This window comes from Pristis pectinata, chromosome 6 (assembly GCF_009764475.1).
Source record: "Pristis pectinata isolate sPriPec2 chromosome 6, sPriPec2.1.pri, whole genome shotgun sequence".
NCBI classification, from domain to species: Eukaryota; Metazoa; Chordata; class Chondrichthyes; order Rhinopristiformes; family Pristidae; genus Pristis; species Pristis pectinata.
In genome coordinates, this window is record NC_067410.1 from 24,922,277 (window position 1) to 24,947,363 (window position 25,087).

At 39.3% G+C, this 25,087-nt stretch overlaps 1 protein-coding gene across 12 annotated transcripts in view; it reads right to left on the reverse strand.

The window, feature by feature from the left end:
* Positions 1 to 25,087, reverse strand: part of LOC127571453 (ERC protein 2) — a 629,628-nt gene that overhangs the window by 594,524 nt on the left and 10,017 nt on the right. For 10 of the 12 annotated variants that reach the window (XM_052017829.1, XM_052017828.1, XM_052017827.1 and 7 more), the window contains exons 2-3: positions 22,276 to 22,447; positions 14,720 to 15,557 (exon numbers count right to left, since the gene is read on the reverse strand). In XM_052017829.1, coding sequence (XP_051873789.1) covers positions 14,720 to 15,400 — 681 coding nt within the window. In that variant the 5' untranslated portion in view covers positions 15,401 to 15,557; positions 22,276 to 22,447. The remainder of the gene's footprint in view (positions 1 to 14,719; positions 15,558 to 22,275; positions 22,448 to 25,087) is intronic. The other 2 variants (XM_052017825.1, XM_052017826.1) reach the window with 1 other exon arrangement.

The following is a 25,087-nucleotide window of genomic DNA, read 5'->3' on the forward strand; positions in this document are numbered from 1 at the left end:
GTGGTTCCTTGTGGTACCCGACTTTCAACTTTAAAACAACCTATCTATTCCTATTTTGTTTTTATTGTTTACCAACACGCCATTGTGCATATACATATTACCCTCAATTCCACCTGCTCCAAGCTCGTCCACCAAACTTCTGAAAATTCAATACACCATATTCATTGATCCCCCATCTACTAGATACATTAAAGAACTCCAACTTGATTTCCCTTTCATACATCCAAGTTGATGCTGTTCAATCATATTATTTTCTAAGTATCTTGATATCATATTTGGTATTATAGATTCCAGCATTCTCCCTGCTATAGATCTCAGGCTAACAGGACAGTAGTTTTCTGTTTCCTCTCTCCCTCTATTTCCACATTTGCTACCCTCCAAGCTAGAGGAAACATTCCAAAATCTACAGAATTTTGGAAGCTGATAACCAGAGCATCCACTTTAGCCACCACTTTAAAATTAATAGAAGAACATCATGTCCTTGGGATATATCACTTTTCAGCTTACTTAACTTCTCTGATAGCATTTCTTCACCAATACTTATTTCTTTTGTTTCCTCAAATGCACTGCACCCTTGGCTCTCCAGTATTCTGTGTCACAATATGTGGTGAGGGCTGAAGGCAATGACTCTCATGCTGTCCATGTTTAGATGGAAAAAAACAGCAATTCAATCACAGTACCCGGGTCAGGTAATGTTGGGGTCAAGAGGGGTGTTTATGAGTGGAGCAAAGTCTATACGTGGAACATAAATGCAGCTGGAGAAACCAATTTAACTGTTTGAGCTTGCTCCACTATTTAATTTCATGGCTGATCTGGCCTTAATTCATTTACCTGCTTAATCCCCATAGCCTATGAGACTTCTCTGTCTAAAAAAAATTCTTCTCTGCCTTTAATGTACTTAAATGACTCAGCATCCAGAGACCTGTAGGATGCAAAATTTCAAAAGATTCAGAAGAGAAATACCTCCTCATTTCAGTCATAATTGAGCATCCCTCGATTCTGAGACTATGGCCCCAAATTTTTCCCACTTGAGGAAACATCCTCATAGCATCTAACTTCTCAAGCCTCCTCGGAATAAAATGATTCAATAAGCTTTCCTCTCAATCTTCTAAATTTCTGCTCTACCTAAAGGTTCCTAATCAGACAACTCTTAGTTACTAGGAACTAATCTGGTGAAACTTCTCTGCATTGCCTCTAACAAGTAATATTCTGGGTTATATCTGGCCAAATCCCTGCACCATTACAGCAAGACTTCCCTTCTTTTTGCACTTCCTTATCCCAAGGAGAAATGGCTAAAATTCCATTTCCCTTTCTAATTCCTGAACCAAGCTGAACATCGAGGCAAGCCAAAAGCAAGAACCACAGGTTTTTGCTGGCTCAGTTTCCCTGAATCACTACCTTTAAATACAGCACCTACCCATTTCAAAAGTCTTCATAGACTCTTGTGGATCTGGCACTGGACAGCAGGGAAACACGATGTTGGTTGTAAGATACAATGCTTTTCCCAGCAAAAGTGAACTGAGAACCATTTATAATTTTCCATGTCACAAATTGTCTTCACATTTCAATATTTATTCATCTGTCCATAATCCCCGATTGGGACCGAAATTCCAAAGGAATGTCCCATTTTTCTAGGAGTTACTGTGTATCAATTGACAAAGTAATTTTTCAGTAATCTGCAATGAAGACCTCCTTCACAATTCACAATCTCTTAGCAAGTAGTGCAGCATTAAGTTCCAATTTTGCACTTTAGAAATTTGTCCTTGGATCATCTATGCTAAACATAACTGTACATAATAGCTATAATCATTTTTCAAAATTCAGTTCAACTGAAGTCCAATCAAAGAAAAACCTTCTGCCCTTTAAACATTTTAAATGTCTTTACTAGATGCTTCTTTCCCCACTGCGATACCACTTCAATATATCAGATGTATATACTTTATGTCGACATGTGATGTTACGGTGAGCAAATCTGCCACATGACCAACACAAGGCAAAAAGAAGCCTGAATAATACCATGTAGCAAAGAACTACCTCTTCAGCAGCCCAGCATTCAGTTTTCAAATACAATATACTGCAGGGAAGCAACTGGAAAAAGGTGAAAAACCAAGTCAAAGGATAAAAAAGACTTTTTGCAAAAAGGTTGAACAATTTTACATAAAGGTAAATGAATTTTAATCGATGCTTTGAAGTAAGGACGTCAGGACACACATGAAAACTACTTGCTTAATTTAACTGCAAAATTATCAATTCTGTTGTAGATATCTTGCCAAGTTTCCATCTGTTTAAAGTAGATTTGATACCCTCAAGGAACATAACTATTTGCGCAATGCAAAACTAACATTTACAAAAAAGATCAAATATAACTCAGAGATTACTAGCATGCAGTAAAAACTTAATTGAAACAACCACTTCTCGTCATTAACAATCATAGACCCAAATTATTATAATCTTGTCCAGTTTTTAATTGCTCAAAACAAGCTTCACTCATGTCATTAACATTTTTCCACTGCTAGATTAATAAAATGCAGTAACTATATCCCACAAGTAAACATTCAACCTTATATTTCCTCTCGTTAATAGTGAAATATTCCTAAATCCACTATTCTTGCAGAATCATTAAGAAATTCACACAGATTGACAATTAAATACAAGAACAAAAACAGCACTGGAAATAGTCAGCAGGTCAGATAATATCTGTGGAGAGAAATATTTCAGGTGGATGATCTTCATTGGATAGTTCTAATGAGAGTTATCAACTGACATTAATGGTTTTTCTCTCCAATTATGTTTCCAACCTGAGTTTTTTCAGCATTTTTATTCTTATAAGTTTCCCACCACTCACCATGTTTTGCTTTCGTATTACAAGTTAGATGCTCTTGGCACAAATATTCCATTTGCTTCTTTAAGGAGTTACACTACAAAAGGGCAACTGAAAAATATCTCAGAAAATACCCACCCAGTAATACCTGTTAGTACCAGCCCAGTTTAATCCTAGACAATAGTTTATATCCTTTTCAATGATACTATGGTTAGCAAAAACAAAAACAGTCCCTGCATTCTGATCAGAAGTTCAGGTTGGGATGACTGCAGGTGACGCTTGCAGGTGCACGCCAGCAAGATCAAACCCATAATCTAGGATGACAAGTGCAAGAAATGTCTTTCATTATTAATTTTTGGAAGAGACATTAAGCTATCCCCAACTGCTTTCTCAAGTTGAAATAAAGATCTCAAGGCATTATGAAAAGAATCTGAGAGTTCTACATTTCCTAGCCACCATTTGTCCCTCAATCAACATCAGGAAAATTTTCTATTTATGGAATATTGCTGTACATAAATTGGCTTCTGCATTTCCCTAAATTACATTAGTGGCCAACCAAAAACATCCTGTACTTCATTAGCTGTAAAACTTGTATCATCTGGAAGCAATGATAGGTACTGTAAAAATAAGTCTGCCCCTTGTACAACAGAGAATGGTGATCACCAACCCAGCTATTTTCCCCAATGTTAACTTTTTAAATAATTATTCAAAATATATAATTGCTTTAACAAAATTCCTGCCGTATCTTACGAAAGATAGATTTATTTAATGAATAACTTAGAACAATACAGCACAGGAACAGGCCCTTTGGCCCACAATGTTGTGCCAAATTAATTAAACCAGTAATTAAATGATTAACTAAACTAATCCCTTCTGTCTACACAATGTCCATATTCCTCCATTCTCTGCACATTCATGTGCCTATTTAAGAGCCACCCCTTAAAAGTCTCTATCATATGTGCCTCCATTACCACCCCTAGCAGCACATTCCAGGCACCCACCACTCTGTGTAAAAAAAAACCTTGCCTCACACATCTCCTTTGAATTTACCCCCTCTCACCTTAAATGCATGTCCTCTAGTATTAGACACTACAACCCTGGGAAAAAGATTCTGGCTATCCACTCTCTGCTTCTCATAATCTTGCAAATTTCTATCTGGTCTCCCCTCAGCCTCGGCCACTCCAGAGAAAATAACCCTAGTTTGTCCTACCTCTCCTAATAGCACATGCCCTCTAATCCAGGCAGCATCCTTGTAAACCTCTTCTGCGCCCTCTCCAAAGCCTCCACATCCTTCCTATAACGCGGTGACCATAATTTAATGTCCTACTTCAGATGCTTCAGAGGGCTTTGGACCAAATGCAGGCATGACAATCTAGCTCGCCGGGCAACACAGTCAGCATGGACAAGTTGGGCCAAAGGGCCTGTTTCCATGCTGTATGACTCTATGCAGCCTAACCAGCCTAATCGTCAATCACCTTTGTCACCTCCTCGAAAAACTCAGTCAAGTTTGTAAGGCATGACTTGCCCAGCACAAAGCCATGCTGACTGTCCCTAATTAAGCCATGGTTTTCCAAATTCCTAAGAATCCTCTCCAATAGCTTCCCTACCACTAATGTGAGACTCACCAGTGTATAGTTTCCAGGATTCTCCCTATTTCATTTCTTGAACAACAGAACATTAGCTACAGGCCAGTCCTCCAGGACCTCACCCGTGGCTAGAGAGGACATGAAGATCTTAGTCAAGGCCTCACATAAATAACCTCCATTAAAAAGTATTCTACACATTAACTTTTCCAGAATACTTGCAAAGCCCTGTTGTATAATTCATTCAATACTCACAAAATAAATTTTGTTATGCCCGTTTAAAGAAGCTTTTGTAATTAACTTATTTGTGAACTGAGTCACCAAAATATTAACAATATAAATACTAGCTGCTTGCTCCATTCAATTAATTCCAGATGACCTTGCTGATGTTCATTCAGACATCCTGTTAGGCTCCCTCTCTGTTAATAAAAACCACAGCATCCTAATAATATACCAATATTGATTTTGTGGGACATGCTTATGATGCTATCGTTAGCCAGAGGGAAAATTGTCATTTCTAGGAATTCAAGATGTTGTAGTAAAGATTATATGGAAACATATAACTCAAAAGTATGAAGAGAAAACCAAATCAGAAACAGTACTTGTACACATAATATACATAGGTTATTTTATGAACTCTGGCTAGACATTCAATCAGCACATCAAAATCCTCTCATTATCCTGATTCCTAATGCCTTCATTCCACTACTGCTGGTTACTTTTTTCATGATCTTTTCTTTAATCACTCCAATTTCCTAAGTGTGTCTTCTAAAATACCCTCTCTTATCCAATTTAAATGTTTCCCATTTCTATTTTTCTCGGTCTCTACTTGTTTCATTTACTACACTTAGATTCCTTAAAAATGCAAGGCCAAGTTTATTTATCCAATTGCTGCACCACCTGCATTTTTCCTTCAAGAGTGTAGATAATTGACTATTACCATACTTGCTCACTTCTCTGCATCCAAGCACATCATTGCACATTAGTTTCCTGCCTATGCATAAAACCATTCTCTTTTTGAGCCACTTTTACACTGTTTGCCAAGCACATCAAGCCATATATCCTATTGTACAAAAGGAATACATTCACGCCATCTAAAGGTGTGCAAATTAGGATTCTCAAATCTCTCAGTAAGACAACAAATTTCCCTAGATTCAAGAGTATCTCCAGAAGTACAGGAAATGATGCACCAGAAGGCTTCTTCTCTATATCCACTCCACATTTCTTTGAGACATCACTGGTTGCAGCTGAAGACTCAGGCTCACCAATGTCACCAGACCCAGGAACCATACCTCATGGAACAGACAGGGGGCTGGAGACTTCACAACAAATCATCACATGGACAGATGTCCGAACATCACGTGATGAAACCAAGAATGCTCCAAACTAATCAAAATACAAGTCTTCACTAATTGCTGAAACTAGTTTATTTATGAAATGAGAAATGTATTTACTCCACTTATGGCCAAAGATATTGTGTGACTGGTCGCTTAAACAAAAATTCTGCTAATAAAATCAAACTTTTCAGGGTTTTTGACCAAGATAAAGTTGCTTAGCAATGCTCTTGCAAGTTATGTAATGATTAGTGTACGTCACTGAGCTTGAGGGAATTATTCATTCCTTTGTGGACAGATATTATTCAGTTACAGAATGCTGCAACTACAATCTCACATTCACATGATTTGGTTGATAAAGAGGTGGAAATAACAACTTGATAAACAGAATTAAATTTGTCTTTACAAATGAGAGAAGTGCAAGATTAGAAGGGAAACATTTTGTGCTATCTGTTTGTGTTTCCTGGTTTTGAGACAAAATCCATTATATAAATGTTAATATCAGCAGACGTTCTCCAATAATGAGCTGTTAATTTTCATAGCACCAATGCAACTATTTTAATTGAAGACCTAAGGCTCAATTATCTTTCCACAAGCTGTACCCACAATTTTACAGGGCAAAAATTTTAAAAATTCCAATGAAATGTAACATTTACTTTAGCAAATTATCCACTGATCAGAGGTCATGGCAAATATGCAGCCCAAATCAACATGCACCATTGCCTGGTCATGCAAATTGTATATTACCTTGAAATGTTTTTAAAAATCATTTGGATCAATGTTTGTATTATTCATCAGCATTAATACTACAATTCAATAGCTCCCTTGGTACATCGGAAAGACAAGGAAAATCACGTGGGAAGAAATTGAAAGGGAAGTCTATAAACAAAAATTAGGGAGTCATCTCATGTCAGAAAAATGGTCTTATAGTTCTTGTGATCTTTAATTATCCACTCATTGACTGGAACAGGGTGTAAACAGAAAGAAATGGAATTAGTAAAACATATGCATGTTGTTTATGAGCAAATAAGGGAAAAACTTTTGAGAAATTCAGCTTCAAGCAATTAAGCAGATCAGGTAGCCAAAAGAAATATATGAATTCTAGTTGAGATCAGCAATTGAAAAGTGCTTAAAGTACAAAAACAGATTGGAATAAGTGTGGAATCTAGAAAAATTAGGTATTCACGTGAGACGCAATATCACCACACAAACAATCTTTTAACGACAGTGATATTTACTTCCCTTAATCAAAGTGAAGATAGCAAGGTTTGCAATAGAGTGATGAAATTTTAATAACAGTTAGTAAAATGAATTTGGGTAATTGACGTACATCATCAATGCTTGGAGAAAATTTGGAATCTTTAAATCAAGGATGAAGTTACTGAAATATCTAGATAGATAATTCTGAAGCAGAAACACATTGCTCAAACCTATCATAGCTAACCATCTGGAAAAGGCTAAATGGGCAAAGAGGGGTCTATTTGGATTTTTATGTTCCAATCCCTGCTGACAGCACACACGTGGAAAGGATCAGGATCAACAATGAAGTCCTATTACCTAGCAAATCAGATGCTGCTTGTATTCATTAAAGCTAGTTTACTTCTTTTACTTTCAACATTCCACACATTTTTCCCCAAAACAGGTTAGAAAGGTCGAAAAAGAAAGTTCAAATAACCATTTGATCTCTTGAATGAAGTGAACTGGAAAAGTGAATCTTACATTAAAATAACAGAAGATGCTAGACACACAGCAGGCCAGGCAGCATCAGTACACAGGGAGATAAAGGTAACATTTTGGGTCACAGACCTTCCATCAGATCTGAAGCATTACACTGTAGTTCTTTCCACAGATGCTGCCTAACCTGCTAAATTTCCAGTATTTTCTGTTTTTATTTCAGATTTCCAGCATCTGCAGTTATTTTTGAGTTTCTAATCTTTTATTACTTTTTCCACTAGATACTGACATGAATTAAAGGAACTTGACTGCTGAGCATTTTAAAACTAACCAGCAAGAATTATTTAAATGCATTAACTGAGTTTGAAAAGCAAAGTTACATCACTCTACATACTTTTCCATTCATCTCTGGCACTGAATCTCACAACGGTTACAGCACAGAAGAAATCCATACAGCCTAACTGGTCCATATCAGGTCAATATAAAAGCAGTTCAGCTTGTCTCACTCTCCTGCCCTTCATACATAAAATATTCCTTTACATCTCTGAAATTGCCAGTGCCCAGCTCCTTTTAATTCACTGTAAAAGAACTGTAATGCCCTCTTTTTGTAATGGAAGGATAAATTGATAACAATATTTTCCAAAAAAAATGATTACTAAAATGTTGAACATGATGGTTTACAGTTTTAAAGGCATGACTATTTATTACTAATAACGTGGTGGAATGATATTCGAGCCTTAACACTTCTAACTGACCTCATTAATTATTCTTGAATATACCATGGATTCTGCCCCTAATAAATTTTCTCCACTCCCAACTAATTATAGGAATTCTGATGCAGGTGGAAATCTAAAATTCTCACCAGTGCCCTGAACAGTGGTGAAAATAATAAAAGTGATTAGGTCTGAACATGTGCAAACAAAAGCATCAAATGACGCTAGTTCATAACATTTTAATGAACTAATTTTTTTGCATCAGTTAGAATGGCTTGTTGCCTTGACTTTCCTGGTGTTTTATTATGCTTTCGAGTTACAAGTTTGATCCTGGCAGAGTGACAAAAGTACATTGCTGTTTTTTGTTAAAATTTCAGTCATACACCTTTCTCCTCGCAAAGCATCTATAGAGTTGATCCCAACCCAGATTAGTTGTACAGACTGCCATGGCAGAATACAGGCTAGTCTTGCCATCAGATGCTGATATTTTGTTCATGTGTGTCACAATGTTGCGATGAATTTTGCCACTTGAAAATACTCCAGGTAGTTTGGAAGATGCTGTACAATCAAGGTTTTCCTGTCTGTTGTAGTCTGATTATTTCTGTTGCAGTGGTTCTTGTTTATTAACTGTGCTGCTGGCTATGTGGGACTTGTACAGATTGTTGAAAACACAGAAGTGTTGGGAGCCAATAACACAGACCTTGCACAGCAGTCGTCTCCAAGGTGAACAGAAACCCAACTGTAGAGAATGTGTACCAAATTACATAACCCTTTGCTCAGTGCTGGAACTCAATTTTATTCTGTGCAAAATTTGCATTTTGCCCCAAATTGAACAATTTAAATTACATAATTGGACCTTAAGATCTACACGTCTACAACATAAACATTGTTTTTCCCAATTGTGATTTTAATTAATCTCTTTTTCTGCAGGCTTTTGAGGTATTGTTTATTTTTTGCCTTTAAGAGCATAATACTAAATATAAACATTTTATGTTTGAACTTCCTTATTGTCACAGTACTAATAGAATTTTAACAAAATATCTTCATGCAAAGCCACAGAATTTTAATCCCTAGTGGTATGTGTAGGTACAGAAATTGATTTTGAAACAAAACATTTAAAATATAAATTATTTCAAACATTTTCATGAAATGAACTGTTAAAATATGACTGTATTCATTGCAGAAACTTTTTTTTGACAAAACGTACATGGAGAACATCAGCATCTTTTGCCAACCATGATCCAGTAGCTCCACTACTGACTAACTCCTAAATGACATGACTGCCAGATTGAGCCTGTGGCAGGTGGTATAAAAATCAATGTGAGGGTGAAACTTGCATGGCTTCATCCTCTCCTGCTGCCATTGTATCTTTCCATGTCAGAACTGATACGAATGAATTCCAGATTGTCTTCTTGTAGACTAAATTCCCTCTTCATAACTGAAACACAAATCATCCTGTGTGGTACTTCAGACAGATTCAGATAAGACATAGCAGCCACTTTAACTTACAGCTGCCATCAATAGATAACTGTGAATCCATCACAATTTACAGCCCAGACATATTCATCTCACATCATTAACATCAAGTCAGGGGACCAACCTATTTACAGGCAGTTCAGAAGAGCATGCTAAGAGACACACCACTATACCTAAAAGAAAGAAACAACCAGGTGAAGCTAGACAATGTGGATGATACATATCACAATGAGTGTGCTATGGAACTAAGCAATCTCCCAACCAATATTACCAAGAGTAATGGATAATTAAACAACTAATGGGAAAAGTTTTCACAAACCCAACAAGTGAGTGCAAAAGGCTGAAGAATCTGCAAATGCATTTTGTCCATAAGCACCAATTAGATGACCCAATTTTGACTGCACACCTGTGTCCACACCTTCACAGAAGCAATCTTTAGCCAACATAATTCACTTCAAAAAATTAACATCAAAAAATGCCAAGTGCATCAAAGGTCAATTGATCCTGACAACAACTCTGCTGTAGTGAAGACTTATATGTCAGAACTAGTTGTTCCTCAAGGCCAATTGAAGTAGGCCTACAACTCTGACATCTGCCCAACAATTTGGAAAACTGCCAAGTGATACATGGTCCACTGGTAATTAGCTGAAGTGTAGGACATGTACACTTCAGCTAATTAATCATCCAACAAAGTGATGGAAGCAATTATCAATAATGTCATTAACTTAGCAGTTAATGCCCATTTGGGTTCTGCCCAGACCACTCTGCAACATTAGAAGTTAACCTTAGAAGCTTGATTCCAACATGAACAAACTAGCTGAATTCCAGAGGTGACAACAGCAAAGCAACATTTGATGAAGTGCGACTTCAAGGAGCCTGAGTAAAATTGAAATCAATGTGAATTAGGGGGGAAAAAATGCTCCAAAAGCTCAGTAACAAGCTCAATAAAAAAAAACAGCCAAGGCTTCCTCAGACCAATCATGCCACCACTCTAAGCCTCTTATGCCCCACCCAACTTCCCTGCCATCATCTCCCAGATTTTGTTGTACAAGTTCCACACTACCTAGATTCACTTTAATGACCTTCATTCCCCATGGTCAGGGAAGCAGATCTTCACTAACAATTGCAGTGAGCAGCTCCATTCATAACTCTTATGATGCTGCAAACTGTACTCACTTGCAACTTAACCTGGACATCATTCAGGCTTAGGTTAACAAGTCATAAATTATATTCAGATGACACAAATGCCAGATTATGACAATCTGTAACATAATAGTCTAACCACTTTCTTATGTTCAAAAATACCACCATCATTGAGGGTCCCAACATCAACTTCCTGGGGCTTATACCCATGTCTGCAGGCCTCTGATACTACTACAGTAACTTAAACACTATGCTTCCATATCCCAAAATACTGCTGAGGTTGGAAGGGTCCCATTTCCTACTTCCCCAAAACTTGTTCACTGTTCACAAAAGGCACGTTAGGGCTAAGGACAAATGACATCTATTCAAACAAATCAATGCCAATGAGGTCAAATCAGCCTTCCTGATTTGCGTCCCACCCGGCACCTGAAATATTTATTTCCAACACCACTTGTACTGTGTGGATTTCATGCAAACCAACTATGAGATATTGACAGCATTTCACCAAAGTATTTCCCAAACTCCCAATCTCTACCACCTAGAAGGATAAAGGTGCATGAGAGGCACTCCCTACACCAAATTACTTTGTTCGTACTTTGACTACCTACATTGAAGGGTACCCATTAGGCAGTTCACCATCACCAGAAAAATATTTAAATGGGTAACAAATACTATCCTACCCGTGTCACATTTAAAAAAAAAGAACTCAATACTACCAAGGTAAAAGTGGAACTGAACACTAACAAAGTAATGGAGAAACAGCTGAAAACAGGTAAGAACATAAATTCCATACTCTTATACAATAGCAATAACAGACTGTCAGATAAAAGATTGGATTAAGATTTCATCTGGGGAGCAGGAGGGAAGAGAGGTGCAAAACTGCATTGGTGGAAAAAATAAGTTTTAGATTTTAATCCATTATGGGCATCAAAGAATGCATGTGCAGAAGCAATAAACTAGGCTTCCAAACATAAAATCTGGTGAGAGACTGGGATTAAGAGCAGACATTTATATTTATTTTCCAGTCTAAGGAGGCTCTCAGTTCCAACTGAAGAAAGTTTTGGCTCATCCTGATGTTTGCGGCAGATAGGGTACTAGAGATGGAGTGAATGAAGAGGCAAAACCAGTTATTCCAACATCAGCATGAACGTATCCACATAAAGTTACATGCAAAAGGAGTGATTATCTATGGAGGTGAAGTGACTGCCTTTCAAAAGGTAGCAGTGGCAGTATAAGCAAACTGAATGCCAGTATCCTCTCCCAAGCAGGGGTGAAGCAACTGAAATTTCTTACCAGTAGGGTCATATCACTAACATGGCCAATTTCACCCATTTGTACTTGTTGCAACAGCCAGTGGGTACCTGGAACGCACTGCCGGGGTGGTGGTAGAGTCTGATACAACAGGGATATTTAAGAGACTCTTAGATAAGCACATGGATGAAAGAAAAATGAGGGGTTATGGGCTGTTTAGGAGGGAAGAAGTAGATTGATTGTGGAGTAGGTTTACTTAGGTCGGCACAACATCGTGGACCAAAGGGCCCGAACTGTGCTGTACTGTTCTATGTTCTAACTCCCAAACTGCCCATCTGCTCACTTCACCAATCCTGCCCCACCTGCGGTAAAACCTGCAGATCCCACACTGGGTACAATCAGGTATCTCAGAATCACCAAAACTGGAACAAAAACAAATTTCCCTTGATCCAAAGAGCAGGAGAAACTGGATATGGCAGTACTATGGAGGAGACACTTTCAAGAATAGTGTGGATACAGAAGTTGTGGAGAATAAGGAAGGACATTGAACACTGTTAGGAAAATCTGAAAATAAGGTGCTGTACTTTTGGGCAGAGTGCACCTTGGATGGGGTGCATCAAATTAATGTGCATTTAAACTATGCCACATTTTATGCAAACACTAAAGTTGAATTATCTGCATTTCAAATTGTGTATTTGCTCTCAGTCACTGCTCCTTGACTGCTGCTTTCACTTCAAATTACCTTGCTTTCACTCCAAGCATCTGGACAGTAAAGACTATCGTTTATTGACTACAGCTCTGCATTCAATACTATAATTCCAAGCAAACTCATCTGCAGGCTCCTAGACCTGCGACTCAACACCTCCCTCTGCAACTGGATCCTTGACTTCCTGACCAACAGACTGCAATCAGTAAGGAGAGGCAGCTACACCTCTGCCATGATTATCCCCAACACTGGTGCCCCACAGGGCTGTGTCCTCAGCCCCCTACATGATTCCCTATATACTCACAACTGCTTGGTCAGATTCTGCTCTAAATCCATCTACAAGTTTGCAGATGACACCATTGTAGTGGGCCAAATCTCAAATAACAATGAGTCAAGAGTAATGGAAAGAGCTAGAGAGTCTGGTAGCATGGTGTAATGATAACAACCTTTCTCTCAATGTCAGCAAAACAAAAGAGCTGGTCATTAACTTCAGGAAGGTGCACAGCACACACACTCGTTTACATCAACAGTGCTGAGGTCGAGAGGGTTGACAGCTTCAAGTTTCTAGGAGTGAACATCATCAATAGACTGTCCTGGTCCTACCACATTGATGCCATGGCCAAGAAAGCTCACCACCGCATCTATGTCCTCAGGAGGCTAAAGAAATTTGGCATGTCCCCTTTGTCCATCACCATTTGTTTTTTTATAGATCCGCCATAGAAAGCATCCTATCTAGATGCATCATGTCTTGGTATGGCAACCGCTCTGCCCAAAACAGCAAGAAACTGCAGAGAGTTGTAGACACAGCTCAGCACATCACAGAAACCAGCCTCTCCTCCGTGGACTCTGTCTACACTTCTCACTGCCTCAGTAAAACAGCTAACATAATCAAAGACCCCACCCACCCCAGACATTCTGTCTTCTCTCCATTCCCCCCCCCCCACCCAATTGGGCAGAAGACACAAAAGCCTGAAAGCACATACCACTAGGCTCAAGGACAGCTTCTATCCCACTGTTATATGGCTACCGGACAGTCCCCTAGCATGATAAGATGGACTCTTGACCTCACAATCTACCTTGTTATGGTCTTGGACCTTATTGTCTGCCTGCACTGCACTCTCTGTAATACTTTATTCTGCATTCTGTAATTTTCCCTTGTACAACCTCAATGCAATGATATGATCTGTATGGATGTCTTGCAAAACTAAGTTTTTCACTGTACCTCGGTATATGTGACAATAATAAACAAATTTACCAATACCACAATCATATTGGAATGCTCTCTCATCCACCCCCATCTGTTTTCTTTTCAGCTTGCTTTCTTCCTCCCCTTCCCACCCCCACCACCTCTCCTATCAGATTCCATCATCTTCAGCTTTGTCACTCCTCCTTTCACCTCCCAACTTCTAACATCATTACCATTCTCCCCCCTCCCTCATCTGCCTATCACCCCCCTCACCTGGATCCACCTGTCACCTGCCAGCTCTTGCTCCACCTCTTCCCCCACCTTTTTATACTGGCTAATCTCCCCTTTCTTTCAGTCCAGCTGGAGGGTCTTAACGTAAAAAGTTGACTGCCCATTTCCCTCCATGGATACTGCCTGACCCGATGAGTTCTTCCAGCGCGTTTAGTGTTGCTCCAGATCCCAGCATCCGCAGACTCTTGTCCCCACCACCTCTTACTTTGCACACACAAAATAAAGAATAATGCAAGAATGTAACATTAATTTTCAAGAGTGTGACCAAGTTAGAACGAGTAACAGGGAGATCTCAGGCAGTGGATAAAACATTTTGGTGGGTGGGATGAGTGCCTGTTATGACCTCTCTGGGCAAGTATATTGGCAATGATGTTGCTCTGTACTAGGGCAGGATAGAAAAGACTGTTGACTGTGGACCACTGTTTCAATCCGTTGCTCTAGCATATTATTTTCATTTCTATAATTATATGTTTAGCAAAAATTGACATAATCTATTAAATGTTTTAGGAAAACAAAAATTGGATTATGGAAACAATTATACCTGACTTTCCTCGTGAGACACTCTCATCTGTTCTTTGAGCACTGACATTCTAGCGGCCTCTTCTTTCCTCAGCACTCGTTCCTTCTTCAGCTCGGGGCTCCAGAAGGTTTTGATGCTGTTCATTGACGATCCGAGCTTGGTGTCTTTGATTTCCAGTTCCTTCCGGAGTGTCTCGTTCTCCCTCTGCAGATCTTTGAGTTGTGCCTGCAGATCAACCATGGTGTTGTCACGGACCTGCCTCAAGGTGGAGGGCACTTGGTGGTGGTGGTGGTGGTGGTGAGAGGATGGAGTGACCATGCCGCTGTGCTGCTGTTGGTGGTGATCGCCGAAAGAGAGGGCATCTCCCCCGGGAGGAAGCCCCGCGGAAGCGATGTTCGGACTGCTGCCCATGGCCGTGACGCGACCTCCGTAGGTTGCCCGGTTAGTCGCTCTGCCCAGGGTCATGGTTCCCTTGGGAAAGCTGGTGGAGGCGACCCCCTCGTGATCACTCAGGTACATGGGTCCCGAGGTGGCGTAGGCTGCGTTCAGAGACTGGATGTTCTCCATTGACAAGGTTTTCCCGGCCCCTCCTGTTCCGCTGCTGTTTGTTCTTCGGTGGCCCAACCGAGGAGACCGGGGAAGCCGGGGAGACCTGGAGGGGCTGCCTTCCACGTGGCCCACTGTCCTGGAACTTCCGTACATGGCGAGTTTGGCTGTATCAATGAGCAACTGCAAACAGAGGTCGGTCGCAGGAATCGCCGTGAGAAGGTGCAGTCAGTCAATGCCTCTGCTGCCTGTCGGAGCTTGTTACTGCATTTCCACTGGTGGCGGGAGACAAGGGCTCGCCCTATTCACTGATCTACAACATTTAAAACAATAAAAGATATGAATATTAATCATATTTGTGGCAAAATAAAACGATGAACATTTTTGGCGTATATAATTAAGTGTAATAAATCATCTTTAAGAACATAACAACACAAGCCAAGTTTGTGACGGTAACGTGGCCATATGCACTTAGATTAACGCATAGAACATTCCAGCACAGTACAGGCCCTTGGACCCACAATGTTGAGCTGACATTTTATCCTGCTTTAAGATCTATCTAACCCTTCCCTCCCACACAGCCCTCCATTTTTCTATCATTCATGTGCCTATCTAGGAGTCTCTTAAATGTCTCTAATGTATCTGCCTCCACCATCTCTGCCGATAATGTATTCCATGCACCCACCAGTCTCAGTGTAAAAAACTTACCTCTGACATCCCCCCTTTTCCTTCTCCAATCACCTTAAAATTATGCCCCCTCATATTACCCTTTTTCACCCTGGGACTGTCCACTCGATCTATGCTTCTTATCATCTTGTACACCTCTATCAAGTCACCTCTCATCCTCCTTCTCTCCAAAGAGAAAAGCCCCAGCTCACTCAACCTATCCTCATAAGACATGCTCTCCAATCCAGCAGCATCCTGGTAAATCTTCTCTGCACTGTCTCTAAAGCTTTCACATCCTTCCTATAATGAGGCTACCAGAACTGAACACAATACTCCAAGTGTGGTCTAACCAGAGTTTTATGGAGCTGCAACATTACTGCATAGCTCTTGAATTCAATCCCCTGACTAATGAGGACCAACACACCAATCTTAACTTCCTAACACCCTATTGACCTACACGGCAACCTTCAGGGATCTAGGGACGTGGACCCCAAGATCCCTCTGTTCCTCCGCACTACTGAGTCCTGCCATTAACCTTGTATTCTGCCTTCAAATTCGATCTTCCAAAGTGTATCACTTCACACTTTTCCAGTTTGAATTCCATCTGCCACTTCTCAGCTCAGCTCTGCATCTTATCAATGTTCTGTTGTAAACTACAACAACCTTCTACACTATCCACAACACCAACAGCCTTCATGTCATCTGCAAACTTACTAACCCATCCTTCCACATCCTCATCCAAGTCATTTATAAAAATCACAAAGAGCAGGTGTCCCACAACAGATCCCTGTGGAACACCACTGGTCACCAAATTCCAGGCAGAATACGCTCCATCTATAACCACCCTCTGTCTTCTATGGGCGAGCCAATTCTGAATCCACACAGCCAAGTTTCCCTGAATCCCATGCTCCTGACTGTATGAATGAGCCTTCCATGAAGAACCTTATCAAATGCCTTACTAAAGCCCATGTGCACCACATCCACTGCTCAAAGAATTCAATCAGGCTCGTGAGGCCCCTCACAAAGTCATGCCGACTGTCCCTAATCAGCCTATGCTTCTCCAAATGCCCACAAATCCTGTCTCTAAGAATCTTCTCCAGTAATTTGCCCATCACTGAAGTAAAACTCACTGGTCTCTAATTCCCAGGGTTATCCCTATTCCCTTTCTTAAACAAAGGAACAACATTTGCCACCTCCAATCATCTGGCACTACTCCTGTGGCCAGTGAGGATGCAAAGATCATTGCCAAAGGCACAGCAGTCTCTTCCCTTGCTTCCTGTAATAACCTTGGATATATCCCATCCGGCCCCGGTGACTTATCTATCCTAATGTTTTTCAAAAGTTCCAGCTCATCCTCTTTCCTCACATCAACATGCTCTATCGTATCAGTCTGTTGTACACCATATTGACGATGAACATAAAAGGCAGTGAGTGGTACAATATCTCATTGTTTGATCTGCAAATTATATTGGATTCATGAAGGAGCATTAACAGGTTCTAATAAGATCAGTAGGCGAGGATTCTATACATTTGAAGTAACAAATGCATCTATTATGTTTTACAAAACTGGCTAATGCAATGAAATCTAACTCATGGAGCTCTGCTCTGGGAGAGATCTTTATATTAGTTGATGTCCTTATTCATATAAAATATTATTCACCAATCACTCTGTACTTGCTCAATACACACTAAAAGCTGGAGGAAACTCAGCAAGTCAGGGCAGCATCTATGGAGGGAAATAAACAATCAACATTGACTGTTCACTTCCTCCATAGATGCTGCCTGACTTGCTGAGTTCTTCCAGCTTTTTGTGTGTGTTGCTCCAGATACCAGCATCTGCAGAATCTCTTGTGACTCTGTACTTGCTATTCTTTTTTGGCTGTCAGTTAATGAACCTAAAATTTAAAAGCAGGAGTAAACCATAGATCTCTTACAGCTTTTTCCACTATTTGATCAATCCTATTTTGGTCTCTATCCCATTCTCTGCTTTGGATTTCCCTCCTGGTTAACAATTTCCCAGCCTTGAAAATACTGAAGTGGCTCAGCATCCACAGCTGAAAGACCATAGAATTCCAAACACATACAATCCACAAGAAATTCCTCCTATCCATCTTATATGGCCAGCCCCTTTCCTGAGACCATTTCCTTAACCACTCCCTCATCATTTAAAAAAAAATAGCCTCATGGCATCTATCATCCCATCCTGCCTCCTCACCACTGCAGAATTTTTAGTTTTAAATGAGATGCCTTATTCTCCAAATTGGCTCATGCTGCTCAATCTTTCCGCCTCATGGCATCTATCATCCCATCCTGCCTCCTCACCACTGCAGAATTTTTAGTTTTAAATGAGATGCCTTATTCTCCAAATTGGCTCATGCTGCTCAATCTTTCCTCACAGGCAACTCCCTCCATGCAAACATCAACCTAGTGAACCCTTCTGCACGAGCCCCAACATGAGGATACCCTTTCTCAAATTAAAAGGCAAAACTGTGTACCGTAGTCTAGCAGTGGTCTCACCAAATAAAGCCCCACAGCAGCAAGCCTTTCTCACTTTGCAAAGCACAAGTATACCCAAATTTCTCCAAAGGTCAATTTTGAATCGTCATGCATTTAAATTATACAACTTTACCAGCTTCCTACCAAAGTGCACAATCTCACATTTCCTCCCATGATACTTCAATTATCATCACTGATCCCCAAGGCATCCCAGAGTCACTGCATGCCACCCTGAATATAACCTGTTTATTTCAATCCTCCATCCACATTACCTTCAACCCACGAGCCCTTCTGCAGTAACTTATCAAATCCAAATACTCAGTATCTACATCACACCTCAGATCAGGCCCATCTACTGGCTTCCCTTTATCTATCCTATTAATTGCATCCTCAAAGATCTAATAAATGTTGTTAAACATGATTTTCCTTTCACAAAATGACCTGTGCTGTCACAATGGTGTTGCAGTGACCTGGGTTCAATTTTGATCTCCAGTGCATGTTCTTCTTGTGAATGAATGGGCTTCTCCTAGGTGCTCTAGCTTCCTCCCACATCCCAAAGATGTTCTGGTTGTTAGATTAATTGGTTACTGTGGAGTACCCCTTGCCTATGGTTGGTAGGAGAATCAGAAGCATGTGTGAGAGAATGGGTTATAGGGATATAAGTGAGAGAAGTGGGATTGCTTTCAGAGTTGACATAGACTTAATGGGCCGAATGGCTTCCTCCCATGTCATAAGAAAATATGAAATAATGATGCTATTTTTGTAAATGTTGTTATTACTTCTTTAATAATTCCTGATGTCTGATGTTTGGCTAAGTGGTCCAGCATTCCCTGTTTTTTCTCTCCATTTCTTGAATAACAATGTTACACTCACTGTATCCTTATCTGATGAAATCTGTCAATTTTTTTAAAATTGTCTTTTTAAAAACATACACATCTTTTCAAAATCCCCCCACCTCTGTGAATCTCCTCCTAGCAAATGACCCACAGAGATTTTTGCAACATTCCAGTTTTGGCCTTTTGGTTATCTGCACATTTAAATTAGTGCACCATTGATAAGTGTGCCCTCAGCTGCCAAGGCAAAAAATTTCCTCCTTGAATTTTTGTGCCTCACTTCCTCCTCCTCTATCAAGAGTTACCTTAAACCCTAATTCTGTGACCAAGCTTTTCACCATTTGCCTGATTTCTCCTCGTTTGTCTCCATGTAAAATTTTGTTTAATAACACTCATTTGAAGTACCTTGGGAAATGTTCCTACCTTAATGGCTCTATATAATACAATATTATGACTAATGAGTAGGTCTAATTAAGTAACTTAAGTTGGTTAATTGAGTGTGGCCTTGCACTCTCAACAACACAACTTGTAATCCTTGGAGAAACATTCACCTTCTGCCTCACCTCTTTTCACTTAGTCAATCATGCTTTCTATTTAACCTCTCATTTTTGTGTGTATATATCCAAATCAAAGAGGCTGCAGCTTTTATGCTCCAGTATTAAAATCGGAATATCCGATCCTGCCTGTTGAGGAAATCAATCTGTATCCAATTTATACATCTCTGCCCAATTGATCTCTTTAGTGCTGTACCACAAAGAAGTACTGTTAATAAAAATGTTCATCTCTGGAAGGACCTGGGGAAAAAGAATGATCCTTTGACGGGTTGAGGGGGGGGGGGGGTGATAGGAACTTTAATTCTAGGCAAGGGACAAAAAAGGCAAAAAGTACTGCTAACTTCCTGCAGGACACAGTGAGTTGATATGCAATCATTCATCTTCACATTACTTCCCACCTCTGGTAAGAATCTGGGAGGGGAGAAAAAGCTATTGAGAGAGCATCACATGCCAGTTCAGTTTGTCTATTGTGTGAATTTCAATAGCATAACTAATCTTATTTATTTTAATTTTCTTTACCCTACCGGAATACAGACCGTTTTAGCTGGAGGTTTATTAGGATCATTAATAGTACTAACCTGCTTATCAATGGCACCATCTCGGAGGTGCACATACATGGGGAAAGAAAAAATTACAAAATAAAAGGGCCTCTTTAACTCACAGGTCACTCCAGCCAATGTATTATTTTCTGGACAAAGGAACGTGATGCTCCTCAACCCTCTCAAATCATCCAAGGTTTTTAATTTCTGTTTTCCCTTAAATATTTAACAATGCAGTGTTTTTAGAAAATGTACTATTTAGCAAGTCTTGCACTTTCAGTTAGAGTAAGCGATATGTATCTGAATCACAAAGACTGATTTATTAACATGCCAATAGATATTTTGTTCTCCCATTGTAGAGCATACTTTTGCACTCCAAGTTGTCCAAGATATTTTATCATAAGGATACACCTCTTTTGAAAAAGAACAAATCTTTTTTTAACTGAAAACTTGACTCTTGCTGTGAACAAATTTAATGTCCAAGTTCAAATTTTATTCATTGTAGCCACAATGAGAAATGCTGTCATTACATCCGTTTTATGCAACAACTAGCCAGTGCATGTGCTGCGTACAATGGCAGTAATTGGCATGTCCATATTTCGCCACTATATGAATTGTTTTGCATTCCATTTTATTTTTCTAGCATTCAAGCTTAATGCCAAAGGAAGTCAATTATGGGGACAAGTCCAGATTTTAGACAGATCATTAGACCAAGGTTGCTTTTACGCCTGGGCCTATTGAAAGAGTCTTTCACTGTGCATGGACTGATTACTTGTACTAAAGCTACATACCATATCAACATCTCACAGACATTGTTACAGGATGGAGTCTCTCCAAATTATTACTCATTTCTTTAGACTTTTCAACAAACAGAACTTATATTTCTTGGCTTGTTATGAAGTTCAAATTGAGAAATCCAAACTTAAAAATGTGAAGGAAAGATAAGAATGCTTGGAAGTGCAGAAACAATATAGTTTGGTTAGGCAAATTCTAACAGGAACCACTCTGCCCACAACTCACAAAGGTGCACGGAAATGCACAGTTCATTCTCCACGCTACCCGCCCCACCCCCCCCACCCCTCATCATTCTGCTGTGATGCTTTGGGGGTTTTAAAGGCACTGTATGAATACAACATTGTTACTAAGTAGGAAATATGGAGTTATCAAATACTATGTTATGCCATTCTGAGGACTCAAAGCAGACTCCTAAAGCAATCATGTGGTATTTCCAGAAATGATGGACTACAGCTCTCACGTTTCCTAACAAATTATACTTCTAAAATACCAACAAGTTATAAACCTTCAAATTATATCCCTTTCAGCCTAATTCAGTCGATCAAAGAGTAAGTGGAGAAAGAGTCAGGACAAAGAGTTTAAGTAATTCTTTGGATATGAGGAAGTTTGAAAAAAATCTAATAAAAACAAGGCAGTGGTGATAATTTACATGAACTGAGTAAAATATACTAAATTGTATCAAATAACAGACACATTCATGGGGTGCAAGGTTGAAAGGAGAAAGGCAAAATGTTGTGCTGAATGGGGAAGTGACCAGAGTGCATAGCAATTCTGAGTACAGATGCACACCATTTAAAGTTTGGCATTTCTATTGTTCATCATTTTAATTAAATGACATACAGAGCATGTACAGTGGCAAAGGGATGGCATGGTCAATGCAGCTATGTGGCAATCATTAGGAGATGAACAGGCTCAGTTAGAGAACAGAAACTTGGCAGATAGAGTGCAATGCATTGCATTGTAAAGCTATGAGATAGCAGGGAATTAAAAACAAACAAAAATGTGGAATACATAATGAAAGGCAACATTTAAGATGAAAGCAGAAGTGAGGCCTATGAATTTGGTGGATAGCTCTTCTGAATCTCTCTACATCTGGAAGTAGTGAAGTGAATAAACTGTTGAAATCTACCATTAAGGAAATGACTTACAAATTGGAGAAAGTTATCTGCAGTTATGTCTTGCCTCAGTGAGGCTGTTCCTGGAGTCAAACCATTCAAAATTCACAATTTGTTTTACTGGAGAGCGCTGATTTGCAGTTGAAAATGGAGTATCAATCCCAAAATCAAAAAGCCCAGCTTGTATGTCTTGTGTCTTTATTTTCTGGAAAACAGAAAAATAAAGGGCTCCTTGATAAAGCTTATTAACATTTTCATAATAATGAACAAACATTCTTCTCTTCCACTCAACTCCAAAAACAATAATACACTGGAAAGCAAATATACTGCATTTGCTGAAATCTGAAACAAAAACAGAAATGCTGGAGGAACTCAGACAGTCAAGCGGCATCTGCGGAAAGAGAAAATAATTAATATTTCAGTTCAAAACCCCTCGATGAGAACTGAGGATGAGAAAAAGTGCTTTCTTCCTTCATCAATTCTGATGAAGGTAAGCAAGTACATTTATCTTAGGGTAGGGAGACCAGACATGCACATAGTATTCCAGACATGGTCTCAACAGAGTCCGATATAATTGGAACAAGACATCTCGCAGTAAAGACCAACATACTGTTTGGCCTTTCTAATTGCTTGCTGGGCTTGCATATTAATTTTTCAGTGACATGTACAAGGACCACCTAGGTCCTTCTGAACACCAATACCTTTTCAGACTCCAAACGTCTTCATACTTTTACCACATGATGATCTGCATTACCTATTCACGTAGCCTCAATGCATTCCTCTCAACACTGCTGCATAGTTTGTATCAGCAGCAAATTTGGAAATATCACACTTGATCCCTTCATCCAAGTCACTGATAAAAACCAAACAGATGGGGCCTCAGCAACAATCCCCGCAGCATCTCCTGGTCATAGCCCCTCAACCGAAAAATGACTCATTAATTCCAACACTGTTTTATGTCCATTAACCAACCCTCAATCTAAACCAGCATATTACCCACAATATCATGCATTCCAACTTTCTGAAATAATCAAACGTCTTCTTAAAGTCCAAATACACCGCATCAACTGGTTCATTGTCATTTATTTATCCTGTTACAACCTCAAAAAACCCAACAGGTCTGTCAAAGATGATTTTCCTTTTGTTACTTCATGCCGACTCTGCCCAATCCTATTCATTTTCAAGTGTCCCATTACCACTTCCTTATTAATGGATTCCGGCAATTTTCCTACCAGTTGACGTCAGCCCAGTCGGTTATTAGTTTGTGTATTCTCTCTCTACCTTCCTTCCTTTATTAATAGAGGGTTACTTTTGCTAAACTCCACATGGTGAGAACCATTACAGAATCAATGGTATTTTGGAAATAAGATGAAATGGGCAGATAGATTGCAAATAAAATTCAACAACGAGGAAATATGAAGTGCAACTTTTTAATTCAAAGAATAAGAGGGAATACAAATTAGAGGAGGCAATCTTGAACAAAAGGATTTAAGAATACAAGTGTGAAATATCTTGAAAAGTGAAAGCCAGGTTGAGAAAAATGATACATAAAAGCTTACATGGGATCCAGGCTTTATAATATAGGCATATGACACAAGAGCATGGATGCAATGATGAACCTTCATAAAACATTGACTTTTGAATCCATTTAAATTTTTGGACTTTTGAAGCATAGGATGATAACATAGGAACAATGACATTTTTCCAAATTCGGGATGGTGTGTAACTTGCAAGCAGTGGTGTTCCCAGGCACCCATCGCTTTTAGTACTATTAGATCGTGGAGCATGTGGGTCTGGGGAGATATTGTCAAGGAGGCGGCATAGTAACTTACGAACAGTACAAACTATAGCCATGTAGCACCAGTGGTGGAACAGTAGCGTTTAACATGGCAAGTGTTGTGCCGATTAAATGGCTGTTTTGTGCCAAGCTTCAAGTACTGTTTGAACAACAACAATCCAATAAGTTGAAGAATATTCTATAACACTCCTGCCTTGTGCATTGGAGATGGTAGAAAGGCTTTGGAGAGTCAACAGTAAAGTCACTTGCTACAGAATATCTATTATCTAACCTGCTCTTATAGTAAGATAACTTTTGTAAATGATTCAGCAAAATTTCCAGTTAATAGTGACACCAAGGATGTTGATAGTGAGAGATCCAACAATGGTAATGTTGTTTAATGTCAGAAGGAGATGATTCTTTCTTCTTCTAATTTTCATTGACTGCTACTTAATAGGAGGAGGGAAGATATATTGGAGGGCTTCAAGGCTAGACATGGTTCCAGAGATAGGGAGGGGAGAAGCTGTATTGGAATTTGAATTCAAGGATGAGAATTTTAAAATTGATGAGTCGCTTAAGGGAAACCAAGATTCCAGAGCCAAATACACTGTGTGCTCATCCACGGAATCACTCGGTCTCCATCATTGGATGTTTTACTCAAACCTTTCATTGTAGGAGAAGAGTGCAACTTTGAAAGATGACAATACACCACTGAAATATCAAAAATAAAAATAAGGATACATTATTAAGTGTAATAAATCAATGTAAAATAAATTGATGTGTAGAAGTAGCTGCAAGTCTGACAGCAATTGTAGCATTTGTGATATTTTGACAGAAATTTTTGGATCAATACATAAATTTCCTAACCAATTCATTCAATCCACTACTTAAAAGGCCCCTGTTCGATAGGTAACCATGCACCCAGAAAACAATGAGGAAAATCATAAATATTCAACACATAGAAATTAAGTGAATTAAAAGATGAGCAGAAACAGCCATAGAGTATTCAAATTTCTGATATTTGCATTGTAAATACTTGATTTGTCTCAGAACAGAATTTGCCCTCAC